Source organism: Sceloporus occidentalis, unplaced genomic scaffold (genome assembly GCF_023333645.1).
Source record: "Sceloporus occidentalis isolate IW3139 unplaced genomic scaffold, rSceOcc1.0.p SCAF_2, whole genome shotgun sequence".
Classification (NCBI taxonomy): domain Eukaryota; kingdom Metazoa; phylum Chordata; class Lepidosauria; order Squamata; family Phrynosomatidae; genus Sceloporus; species Sceloporus occidentalis.
In genome coordinates, this window is record NW_028316982.1 from 58,928,618 (window position 1) to 58,942,470 (window position 13,853).

General features: G+C 41.5%; 1 protein-coding gene across 1 annotated transcript in view; it reads left to right on the forward strand.

The window, feature by feature from the left end:
* The window catches only part of LOC149318404 (inactive heparanase-2-like), a 167,040-nt gene extending 155,010 nt beyond the window's left edge, over positions 1–12,030 (forward strand). Inside the window, exons 10-12 of the mRNA XM_089509612.1 lie at positions 4,013–4,158; positions 5,654–5,800; positions 8,372–12,030. Of these exons, the coding sequence (XP_089365738.1) occupies positions 4,013–4,158; positions 5,654–5,800; positions 8,372–8,537 (459 nt within the window). The 3' untranslated portion in view covers positions 8,538–12,030. The remainder of the gene's footprint in view (positions 1–4,012; positions 4,159–5,653; positions 5,801–8,371) is intronic.
* The last annotated feature ends 1,823 nt before the right edge of the window (positions 12,031–13,853 follow it).

Here is a 13,853-nt window from a genome sequence, read left to right on the forward strand (position 1 = left end):
AAAGCGGCTGTTTGGACCTGTGCAGGGCTGCTGGGATGTGAAACTAAATCCTCCCACTAATTCAGTGACAAAGACTTTTCCACATGCTGTCTTTTCTTTGTGCAAACTCTCAGATGCTGAGAGAAGCAATGGCATCAATCACTGCTTTGGCCTGGCTGCCCATCAGCTGGCGACAAGCATGGGCTGGGTGCCCTGCAAGAGTTCAGTTCCTTTGCTTTCCATGGCAGATCCAGCTCAGTTGAAATAAATGCCCTAGCCCCAGAGATGCTCTGGTAAAGCAGATGCTATGATAGCTGAGGTCATGTGGCTCTTCTCAAGTAGCTCAGAGATCCAGGGAATAATTCACCCTGCCAACACAAGTGTCTTTCAACTCTGCTGCTGTTCAAGATCAAACAGAAAATGCAGTGTCTTCAAATACCACCCATCTTCTGCAACCATATAATCTGTAATGCAGTGGGATAGTGCTTTCTCTGACCCTACTAAACAGAAAAGTAACACATCTGGACTTTCTACATGGGAAAAATAAGCAGCTGAGTGATTTGCAGAGCCTGGAAGAGTTATTTTTTAGGACTACAGTTTCCAGAATTTCTGAGCTGGTTATGCTGGGTGGGAAATTCTAACAGCTGTAAACTAAAAATAACTTTTTCAAGATCTGATAATTTAAATTTTTGACCTTTAGGTTGCCATGCAGGATGCTGACCTGTAACTACCCTAGAAACAGAAATTGCCACAGCAGCTCTGCTACAGCCAGTGTACCTGCATCTTCGGTCACAAACACTGACCCTTTTCACAAACACTGATCCATGGATATATATGGAGTGAAGTGAAGAGTGCCTTGTTCAAAACAGCCAAGAAGCCCTGACTGATGGTGGCATTGAATGGCATTCCCATCCATGCTCAGGAGACTTTCCATTCTTCCCCAGTACTTAACAGCAGCCAGCAGGGTGGGTTCCCACCATGTCACAGGAGATTAGCGGAGTCTCTTTTAATGTGCTGTAGCCCTGACAGGATAAAGGCACATTTATTTTTAAAATAAGTTTTATCATATTCAACTATAGGCAGGCAAATGCATCCCATTCTTGAAAAGCCGCAGAACAAGCTCGGCTGGCATCCGGGCTACAAACAGGATGCATTTGCCCACCCATGAAATGAAAATAATGTTGTATCACTTCTAGCCAACATTTTGTCTGGGATACAGCCCAAAAAAGGGAAGTGTTTGGAATGGGAGTTTTAGAAGGTCTTGGGGTGTGTAGGGGAGGGTGTTGAAATTGTCTTAAAATTGTGAAGTCAAAGGCTTTCATGGCTGGAATCCATAGTTTTTTGTGTGTTTTCCGGGCTATGTGGCCGAGTTTATTCCTGACATTTGAAATCCACAAACACTTAGACAACTTCAACAGGAAAAAAGAAACCCTTAAAGTAAACAAATAGGAATAAAACTAGCATGCATGAACAATGCATGTATAGTCAAGACCTGAGAGAAAAGTACATAAAAATGGTACAGAGATGGTACTTGGTACCTCAAAGAATTGCCAGGATACACAAATCAAAACAAAGAAATTGTTGGAAATGTTATCAATAAACAGGAATATGGTTTCATGTGTGGTGAAATTGCTCAAAAGCTAAAAAATAGTGGGGGGGGAATTCACACTTCAATTAATAAGATTCTAAAAATTAGATATGAAATTAAATCCAAAATATATTTGTTAAATATGACAAATAAGTTATCAAAGAGTGATAGGAAATGCTTCTTTATATGGCAACTGCTGCCAGAATCCTCTTGACACAAAAATGGAAATCACCAAAAACTCCCAGAATTGAAGAATGGCTGCTAAAGTTAACTGATATGACTGAATTAGATAGGTTAACATGTGGTTTAAATAAAAAATCAACTGAGAAAATTGACAAGATTGGGCTCTGGTGTGAAAATATATGGAAGGAGTAGTTGCTATAAGATGAAAAAACAAAAGAATAGTATAATAAGCCCATCACATGGAACTTTTGTAATATACCATAGAGACATGTAGAAGTTTACCTATACCCAGAAATAAATATAATACGGGGATCAAGTTGCAGTAAATCAGGGAAACTATAGGAAGTTTACTGTGTTGTGTTACAGCATTAGTTTTTTATTTGTATTTATTTCATGTTATGGTATGTTTGTTTATTTGTACATTTTCAAGTTATGTATTTTAATAAGTAATTTATATGGGAAAAATAAAGAGAAGAAAATGTTTTAACTTGCTGGTGGAAGGAGAGCAAGAATGGGACCATGGTCCTCCTTAGGGAGGAAGTTCCAATGTCAGACAGCAACCACCAAGAAAGTCCTCTGTCATGTTCTCACTAACAAGCCTGAGAAGGTGATAGGACAGAGAAGGGCCTTTTGAGAAGAACTTTGAGCTCTAGTAAGTTCATAAAGGAAGATACAATCCTCCAAATAGGCCGGACACAAACTGTATAGGGCTTTATAGGCCATCACCAGAACTTTGAATTGTGCCTGGAAATGGACCAACAGTGGAGCTGTTGCAACAAGGGAACTGTGTGCTCCCTGTTGGCTGCAGTTCTTTGTCCAACTGAAGTTGCTGAGCACTTTTCAAAGGCAGCCCCATGTAGAATGCATTACAATAATCCAAACGGGATGTAACCAAGGCATGTCTAACAATGATTTTCTTTAAAATGCTCATACCTCTGAATGGTGTTCCAGCCCATGAAAATGAGTTTTGGACTGGAATTCTATACTGTGGGAATGGAGTATAGAATTCTATATGCACCTTGACTGGAAATAATAAACTGTCTGCCTCACAGATGCATCCTGAGTGTGTCTTGTTTGCATATTTGTGGCTGATGGCACTCTTTGTTGTTGGGCTGCATTTCATTTTCAGGCGCAAGCATGCGTCTCTGGTAGAAACAGGACGTGAAGTGTGGAAAGCAGAACCACAAGTGACATTTTATGTTCCTCTGTGTTTGCCAGTAATGGCTCTCAGAGGGCTGTGAGTCAAGGGACTATTATAATTCTGCTACTTGCCAGGTTACAGCAACATTTCTTCACCATGTGGTTAGTGCACAATTTCACAGTCCTGGCCTGGCTGTAAAGTTGTACTGGGCCCTTGAGAATGCATCTTGTAATGGGTCTGCCAGGAGAACAGCATGTCTGTTTAACAAGATTGTATGACAGGTCGTCTACTTCATGTAGTTTTGAACACCTCCTGTCTTTAAACACAACTGCATAAGGGACCCCCAGAGTCATCTTATCAAACTGCCTTTGGTGGCATAACTGAACTATACTTTAAAAAAGAACCATTAATTCTAGAACACAAAGGTCTAATATGGGACAGAACTTATGCCTTTTAGACAGTTACCATAAAAGGGAAAATTGGAGCAAGTGCCTTTTCTCTTAGCAGAGGAAAATTTTATTTTCCAAATATCCTGCCTTCTACCTAGCTGTTAAAAATACTAGAGTTCTAACTAGTATTTTCTGAAAATAAAAATGGTTGCTTCATGATATCTTGTTCATATTGTTGTACCTTTAATGTTGTAAGCCGCTTTGATTGTTTTAACAAAAAACAGGATAAAAATAAAAGTTTTATTTACTATTGGCCCAGGACAGATGGGCCTTTTGTGGCACGGTGGCAGCAGCGCAGCTATGGTTAGGGACCGCGCGGCAACCGCATGGTCCCTAACCCTAGCATGTACTGGCGGCACCCTGTGTACACAGGCGCCACCATTATGATGTAATGGATGTATAGCATCTGCACGTTGCACCAGACCATTTACATCACAAGTGCACCATTAGTTTTTCTGGGTTCTTTTTACTCCAGAGCGACGAGTCCCTTTGGAGTAAAAACAGGTGCCAGAAGGCCGCCATTTTTCAGTGGTCTGTACTGCACCATTATTATGATATATTGTGCCTAATTTCATATATAGAGTTTGCAGCAAGCTAGAGTGGGGTTGTAGCCCTGGGCTTCTCCAAGGGGCTTATCTGGGAATAACCCATCCTCCTTTTTGCCCCTGGTAGGATTACTGGCTGTCCCTGCTCTACAAGCGGCTTGTTGGACCTAGAGTACTTGCTGTGCATGTGGCTGGGCTGCAGAGAAAACCTCGTCCTGGCAGGGTGATTCGTGATAAGTTACGTATCTACGCTCACTGCACCAGCCACCAAAAGTGAGTTATTGTATTAGTGTATACATTTGCTTGTGCAGACCTGATGAGGAGATTTGGGGTACAGGTGACTAGAAGACCCAAGATTTATTTAGCACTGGCCTCACCCTAGAGAGGAAGATGTCATCCACTGTAGCGATACCTATAGCTCCACCCTCCAAAAGCAAACCTTGGAAAAGTCACTTTCCTTAGACTACCGCTGTCCAAATCCCCCAGTCAGTATACTGTAATCACAAAAGTTAATTTTCCTGGGCTGTGTTCCTGGGGTGCTATATGAGAGCTTTTTTCCCTCCTGCTCTCCCCATTCATTGTGCACAATCCTGTATCCTTCCTTGCTCAGGTTGTGGCTGGGGAATGGTCCTGGTGATGATAGGGAAGAGCAGCAACTATCTCTGGGCCTAGGGTGAAAACCTTTGTGGTACAACTCCTATCAGGATAAGATCAAAGGAGTGCATTTCCAACAAGGCCCCAGGGTCTGGTTTCAGTGCCTTGTCTCCCTGCATCCCCGCTCCCCACTGCCCTGCTTGGGGCACCTAGCCTAGATAGAGTTTCTGTGATAAGCCTTTTCAAAGTATCTTGCAAGTCTGGACCTGGAACTTCCTGCACACACAGGTCCCTATTGTTGTTCCCTCACATGGCCCAGATGCTTTCAACAAACCTCCCACTCCTAAAGGGAAACCTGCCCAATGACTGACAGCTAACTGGCAATTGGGACAGGGCAGGTGAGGAAGGAAAGGCAGGCTAGCACAGATGGGCAGCCCCTTGGCTCCATCCTATGCCCAGGGCAGTTGGAGGGGAAACTGCATTTCACAAGCACACCCTATTGTTTGGAGCATTTCTGCTCTCTCTCTTACAGGGTCTTTTTAAAGAGATAATGTGTCACACCTGGAGTTTCCTAAATATTGTTTCCACAAGCAGTACTTATAAATTAGTCCTTGCCAGTACAAATTGCAAGATGTGCCTAAAACGGTCAGAGCTTGGAAAAGTCATCTCTTTAAACTGCAATTCCCAGAATCCCTCAGCCAGTATGGCTGGGGGATTCTGGGAATTGTAGTTCAAAGGATTACTTTTTCAGTCTCTGTTTATGACTCAAGATAGATTCCTTGGATGACCCATTCTCATAGCTCCACTCTGCTGGAGATATAGGACCTCATGTACACTGAGGAGGATAGAGAGTTATGGCTGAATTGAGGTGACACACTCTATTATGCTGCAGAATGTATTGTGGCCATGCTCTAGCCAAAACTTTCTTTGCAAAAGAGAGACAGAACTAAAAGATATGGCAGGGCAGGCCCCTGAACTAAAGTGCAGCAAGGTCTTCACACTGTTGCCCAGTTAAGCTAAATAAAAAGGACTTTAGTTCTGTTTACTGATCCTATACATGGTTCCCTGTGACAGGGTGATATTGTGCTGGGATGTGAAATGCTATCATGGAAGTCAACTGCATCTTGAGAAGTATACACATAACTTACCCTTAGTTGCTCCATCTTTCTTATAGCCACAGTTATGTCCGTGGTTCCATCACACTTTATATCATCAACCTGCATCGGTCCCGAAAGAAAATCAAGTTAGTGGGAACCCTTCGGGATAAACTCGTCCATCAGTATGTGCTGCAGCCCTCTGGTCAAGAAGGGCTACGCTCTAGGTAAGCACTGTTGCTCTGGCAGGGAGTGGGAAATGGTATTTGGTGGGAATTGCCCACCCCATCCGCCATGTTGACATCAGAGGCCACTGACACAAAAGCCTTAGAAAACTAAGAAGACATGCTAAGTGCTAATGCAGGTAATATCAACCTGTAGTGCTCCCCCTGTTACCCATTTGCAGAACTTGGAAAAAATTACTTTTAGACTCCAGTTCACATAATCCTACAGCTTCATTTATATACTGCTTCATACCGCCTAAGCAGTGTCTAAGCAGTTTACAACTGTAAGCTAATTTGCCCCCAACAATCTGGGTAATCATTTTAGCAACCTTGGAAGGATGCAAGCCTGAGTCAAGCTTGAGCCCCTTTGCTGGTCTTGAACTCGCAACCATATGGTTTTGAGTGAGTGGCTGCAGTACAGGCGTTTAACCACTGTGCCAACAGGGCCCACATGTCTACTGGAAATGCTGCTTGAGAAGTTATAGTCCAAAAAAACCAAACCCTTCTCCAAGCTCTGCTTACCTACATTGGCCACTTCCTGAAGTGCTTTAAGTCCACCTATCATTGATGCACACAGACCCCTTGATTTCATTTTGTCTGCTGTCACAAAGGTTATATCAAAACAATCTTTTAGCTTTTAAGATATCACAGAACTCTCTTTATATTGTTTCTCTTTTTAAAAAGAGGGCTATCTTTGAAGTTGCCTTGGTATAGAATGTAATCATTTTCATATTTATTATTTATTTATTTCAATATTTTCACTTTTCACTTGTAGTCCATAATAAGAACATGAAGCAGTAGCTAAAATGTAACAATATTGGACGTACTAGAGCTATCATGACTAGCTTTATCCTCCATCAGTCTGTCTAATCCAGTGGTTCCCAACCTTCCTAATGCCGCAACCCTTTAATACAGTTCCTCATGTTGTGGTGACCCAAACCCATGAAATTATTTTTGTTGCTACTTCATAACTGTAATTAAATAGGTGTTTTCCAATGGTCTTAGGCGACCCCCATGAAAGGGTCATTCGACCCCCAAAGGGGTCCCGACCCACAGGTGGGGAACCATTGGTCTAAACCCTTTTTAAACTTGGCCAAGTTAGTACATCTTGTGGTGGTGAATTCCGCAGTCTACTTTTTAGATGATGAAATACTTCCTTTTATCTTTTCTAAAGCTCATATCACTGGATGCACCTTATTTGTAGCATTATGTGAGACAGAGCTTGATAGTAACCAGTTATGACAGCTAATTAGGTGTAACTGTTTTATAGTAAATGAATAAGTAAAACTTTTATTTTTCTCCCGCTTTTCTGTGATGAGACAATCAAAGCGGCTCATAACACATTAAAATATCCACATTCAATATTATGTCTCAAATCCTCCCCCCCATTAAAATAGGATTAAACATGATACAATTAAAATTGGAGATTAAAATAAAATTAAAACATTTTCTTCTTTCAATGACAAATTTTCCAATTACAACTGCAACTTGACAAGAGATGACTCCACTCCTTAGCTGTAGAGGTTCCCAAACTTTTTTTTCTCATAGACCACTTTCAAATTTTTACTGGTTTTGGTGGACCCCCTGCTGCTACATTTCTACCATATTCCCAAAACCCGTCAAAAAATGTGAAGATTAGAGCCCTGTAGACCCCTGCCGAGTCTCCCATGGACCCCTGGGGGTCCACATGGACCAGATCCTTTGTAGTTGCAGAAGGGGGAGAGGGCTTATTAAATGTTGGGCAAAGAATATCACATAGTTCATGTGCTGGTTTATACTGTGTCTTGTCCTGCTGACTTACGCTCTGTTGTGGATGTTGTGGCAATGACAAGGTGGATGAGAGGAGGTGATTTGTACCATAGACTATAATCATTAGCAGCATTCAGATTGTGTTATTTTAAAATAACTAAAAGCATCTATTGTAGTTACTTTTGGGAAGTGGGAAAGTGAAGAGGATTACATTTAAAATTCCTCACAACTATAATAACTGCAAGTGCCTCCCCCGCTGCAAAAAATAATTTAAAAAAAAATACAATTTTCTTTTAAAAGCAATTTTTCAAGCTCTGCTGAGAGGGGGCAAAAAAGATACATCTGAGAGATTAATGATGGAAAGGGGTGTTCTGGTCCATGAGCATATGTCCAGATTAACTGGGGGAAAGCATGAATAGGACGCTTTATATTAGCAGCAGAAGAATAGCTGGCAGTTCCAGAAACACTTTCATTCTGGCTTGCTTTTGCCCACCCATTTGTATGTTTGCTACTGTTATTGTAGCTGCTCTAACCCCTGTAAATCCTGAGGGGTTGTCCAGTGGGGAAGGTCTGTGATGCAGCATTGGAGAATTACTGTCTATATACACTTGTGAGAGTCTATCATGGATTTGCATGTAGAGGAAAAGCCGCCCACCAACTTAAAAGGCAGTTCTCCTGAATTTCTGTGTTCTTCATCACTGCCATAAAAATCTCACCTGTCCATCTGTAAACCTTCTTATCTCTCCTATTACCTGGGAAAGGGGCCAGCCTTCTCTTTCCTGCTTGGTTGAAAGGATTTCTCATGCATTTGCTCTCTGTGTGCAGGTCAGTGCTGCTTAATGGGCAGCTGCTCACCATGATGGATGATGGAAGCCTACCAAACCTGAAACCACGTTCTCTTCGTCCTGGCCGGACCCTGGTGATTCCACCACTCACAATGAGTTTCTATGTGGTGAAGAATGTCAATGCTCTTGCCTGCCGATATCGGTAGCTCTTGGCATGTGGCATTTCTTGGTAGGCTCAACAGACATCACAGAGAAACGAGGATGAAAAGACCCCTGAAAAAACTAGAAGAGGGTCAGTCTGAAAGCACTGGTGGCCATTTCACAAACTGAATTCTTTGCCTGTACAGATGGCAATGACAGCACCTGCATGATGGACCTGGGAAAGAAGGGGAGGAGTGTTTTCCTCCTACCTCAGCTGGATCAAAGCCAAATTATTTTTCTCTTTATGGAAAGAACAAGCTAGCTGGAATTGACTTGCAAGCTGTCCTACTGGAGAGCAGAGTACTCAAATGCTATTGCAAAAGATGAGTAGGGAAACTTGAACCTTCTGCAAAGTGACATTTCCATGGAAAGCTGCCTATGCTGCCCTCTTCTTGACAGCCTGGGAAACATCTTAAACTATGGATGCATCTTAAAGACTGAAGTCTATCCTAAATTGAGGACTTTGTGCCACCTGGTGGCCAGGTAGAATAATTTTAAAAGAGAGATGATCTCTTGGCTATTTATGCTGAGCATATGGAAAGGTATTGCATCCATCATTCCAGTAGCTACCAAAAGGGTACCAACAGGGAAAGCTTTATAATTTAGGCCTTTAAGCTTTATTCCTGTGGACACTATTTCCCCCGCTGGCAACCATCACAAAAACAAAGTATACACAGTTGACAATAGAGAACTCTATGCAGTTTTTGGACATGAGATGGAGAAGAGTATGCAAACAGATGCAGTTGTGCAAGGCATGTGCTGATGCAGGACCCAGAACAACCTCTTACAAAAATAAGCAGCTAATTGTTGCTGCAGAGGAAAGGCATACACCATATGTCAATCCAGATAAAAACTATTGGGATGTCTGCAGCTGCTTCAGTTCAGCAGCATTGTCGGGTGGAGGTGGAGAGGGTTTAGTATTGGCCACTGTCAATAATGCTGCCACCTGGGAGCATTTGCTGCAAATCTTAATTATTAAATTATATTTTCTGAAGAACTGAAAAGGGTACTTGAATAACTGGGAGAAAGGAATTTGTCAGAGATTGGCCCTGCCTTCAGGGAAGAAATTACAGTTCAAAATGGCAGCTTACATACTTGAAAGTTGCTATCATATTCTTGTTTCAGGACTCTGGGCCTGGTTGGTGCCTATACTCTCTACAACTGGTACTTGCATTTCACCAGATTGCACAGCTAATTTCAGCTGTCAACCATATTTCCCTTTGAGTATTAACAATCTTCTTTCCATTTTCCTGGAGCCAGCAGCAAGCAACTGGATCCCTGACTGTAATCTTTGGATGCAACTCAGGGATCAGCTCTGCTACTTGCACTCACAGAAATTAGAGTATTCTTGCAGGTGATAGATGGGCAAAAAATTACAGATGTCAGGAAGCGAGGTTTAGGTGTTCTCGTCCAAACCCAATAAAGTCACATGGGATGCAACCAAGGAGAAGGTTGCTATTATTAAATCCCCATAAAAGGCACCCTTGAACATGAAGACACCTGCAGTCCTCATACAAAGCTAAATTCCCCCCTCCCCCCTGCTACATACACCGCTTTCTTTCTTTCTCATCACCCTGTCCATTCACTCTGGCAGCTATGGGAGAAAAAGTCAATGAGGAAGACAGTGACAGCAACAACAGTATCAGGGGCTCTACTGTTTCCTGCATAGTGTTGAAAGAGAAGGAGTGGGTGTCTGGCTGCTGGATCTTTTCAAAATACCTTGTTTGCATCTGGGGGTCCCAGGAGCAAAGACACTTGGGAAGAGTGATTGTAAATATTGCCTTGCACTGCACTATCTAGACACTAGAGAGTCTTATACAGTATTTCCCCTAGAATGTCAGTCAGTAGAAAGGAATAACTTGAAAAAGCAAAGGCAAAATAATATTGTCAGGTGACATAATAGCATTTATGTAATGCTATATAAACAGAGGTGGGAATCATGTGTCCTTCTAGATGCTGTTAGACTGCAAGTTTCAGTAGCTCTAGCTAAAACTATGGTGAAGAATGCTGGTATTTGTAGCCCAAAAGCTTCTAGAAAACCATATGATTCCCACTTGCTCTATTATATTCAAGTTTGTTTTTCTTTTTCTTTTTTTTTCTTTTCGTTTTGTTACTATTAGTTTGTAAATCTTACAGTGCTTATATGGTAGGTCAATATTTTTAATCTTGTTTTGCAGATGGAGGACATAGTGGCTTTTTCTCTAATGGAGTCAAGAATTCAAAAGTCAGTCTGTAGGCATATTCCCCATACCAATAGCACTTGACTAGCTGAACTTGGATGCTCCTTTTAACTCTTGCCATTCTCTGCTTTTTAACTACCATACTGTATCAGATCCACCAAATTAATTACAACAATATAAGATTAAACAGATGACAGCCTACAAAAAGTAACAGAAATTCATTTTTGCTAGACCTTTCTGGCCAACCCTTTTGCTTGGGTTGTTCAGATATGATCTTGGAGGCAGTTGCATTGCCAAAAGCTCTGATTTACTAACATGTAGCTACTGCACTGTCTACTCCATTTCTCCACAGGTTCTCTCACCCAGTTTCGCCATATATCTGTTGTGTGGACAAATTAATAATCTTCAGTTCATTATAGATAGAGAAAATTGGGCAAAGGGAGTTTTAGAGGAACAAGTCAGGAGCTTATATGGTAGTGCCTCAAAGTATTTAAATATGCAGGTGCAGTTTTCAGTCATAGACCTGGCATCAACATCATCTCCAGGTCTCCCTGCTCTAGTAATAGCTCTCATCTCATACACTAATCTCTTTGTACAGACCTCCTGGAGGATAGAACAGAATTCTATGAAATGGATATGTCTCTTTAACAGGTTGGCAGAAAACAGAAGAGGGACCCAGGCCTGAACTAACTAAGCAGATTGGACCTTATTTTTTTAAAAAATGATTTGAGAGCTCTATTTATTTATTTATTTTTAAAGTAAAGATGAGACTGGAGTCCTTTCAATCATTTACATTTCTGTCTCAAAAATGTGGGCAAAGGAGACCAAATGCTAGGATACATACAGTCTGCAGTTAGCACCAGTCTAGTCGGAATCAAATTCAAGAGCTGGAGTGTATTCTTTCATAAGGAAGTCTTAAGATGTATGAAGGCTTTAGTGCCATATATGGAGAAAATAAAACAGCGTTTTTGGTATATGGAAACAGATAATAATATGGAATCAACAGGTGCATTGCAGTTTGCTTTCTAAACTGCAGAGAGCGAATAGAGAAAAGATGATGCATACTATAAGGGTCGTCCTCTTGTCTCACCCTTTGCCACCAATTGTGAGACCCTATACCTGCCGCACCACTATGGCACCAAGTGTGGGAAGCATCTAGATGCCCTTGTCATTCCTGTGCAAGACTTTATTTTTATAATTCCATCACTGGACACCACTACCCTCAAACCACTGCTGCTACCACAGATACTGTGAGCCTGAACTCATCCAATAACACTATTATATCTATCTCAGATGTATGGTACAAACATTTTGCCATTTTTAGCACCTTTAAATGTGATAGTGTCATTTCCTACAACTGGAATGATATTCTGGTTGCTTTTGGAAGTGATTTTCTGCTGGTTTGAAATGTGGTGAAACAGCACCTAGGTGCAAAAAATGAAATTTGGGGTGGAGTTGCTGGGGGGGGGGGAGCATTTTAGCAGCTTTTTAAAAAATCAGGATTGAATAATTTCTGGGTGCTTCCACAGGGCCTAGGAACTATGTACAGCTCATAGGCTGCACAAATCCAACACTTAATTTAAAATATCAAATTATTTTAAATATACTGATCAAAATATATATTAATCAAAATATAAAACGTACATCAAAAAAGCAGGTAACAATCTCCAGTACTGACAATAATATTAAGCAATTAAACAGTCATATGAATAGTCTTTCATATTCTCAACCCCAGAGGAAGGCAAAGGCAACCCCCCTCTGAACAAATCTTACCAATAAAACCCTGTGATATGTTTGTCTTAGGGTCACCATAACAACTTGAAGGCACACAAAGGACAACAGCAATTAATAGTCTTGGCAATAAAAGAGACAATAAAATACTTTGCATATCAATGAAAATATAATGAGGAATGCACTAAAAGAAAGAGAAAAAATAACCACAAGGCAATTTGGACAGCCCACCTTAAACAGAAAGCCCTCTTTCCAAATCCTCTCATGTCCAAAGCCAAGAAAGGACAACATGATCAGCATGGCAACTCTCCTCCTAGTTCACTCTAGACAGACGAGTCCCACAACATGTGGTCCTCCAGATGTTGTCAGGCTTCCATCAGTCCCAGTCACAATGGCAAATGGTGAGGAATGGTAGGACTTGCATCTGGAAGGCTAGAAGGTACCCAAGGCAAGTTTGGGGGGGGGGGCTATTCCTTTACAGATGACCTCATTAAAAAGTATAAAGCTGAGTGGCACAAAAGTTTTCATGCACATTAAAAACTGCCTCAGCATACATAGGTAGTATTTTCCTCAAGTGAGCTCACACACAAATTCTTACTTGAATATTCAGACTGTCAGAGAATCCCTTCTTCTTAGGCCCTTATCACACGAGCAAAATTTGAAGTTATCCCAGGGTCAATGTGAAGGCAATGTGAAGGCAATGCAGGGGCAATCATGGAGTTTCAAGTTTGTTTATCACACGATGCCAAACGCAATCAGGAGCCATCTTAAACACAATCAGGGGTCATTCCAGGGTTATTCCAGGGTTAGGTAAAGTTTCAAGTTTGTTTATTACGACGCCAAACGCAATCAGGAGCCATTCCAAACACAATCGGGGGTCATTCCAGGGTTAGGTAAATTTGGGGGGAAAGAGGATTTACCTGACCCTGGAATGACCCCCGATTGTGTTTAAGATGGCTCCTCATTGAAACCCCATGATTGCCCCTGCATTGCCTTCACATTACCCTGGGATAACTTCAAATTTTGATCGTGTGATAAGGGCCTTAGGAAAGTTACTTTTTTGGATGGCAACTTCCAGAATCCTGCAGGCTATATGGCCACTTCCCAAGATCAAGGATGTAACAAGTGGCTGCTGTAGAATACACTTAAATATGTCGGGAGCCTGCTAGATTATCCCTTTGGTAAGAAATGGAAAAAAAAGAAGCATGTGCTCCAACACCAACCACATTGTTATCCTGCAGTTCCTATGTCAGTGGCTATACACTGCACCTGAATAATGTAATTAAAGAACAATACAACTGAAAGGCATTCTAGCAACACTGGACATGCTCACTGGGAGATTCTCATTGTCCAAAGTAACTTTTCTGAGATCTGCCCCTCCTTCTAGCAACAGCTCTTTAGAAAGGCTCA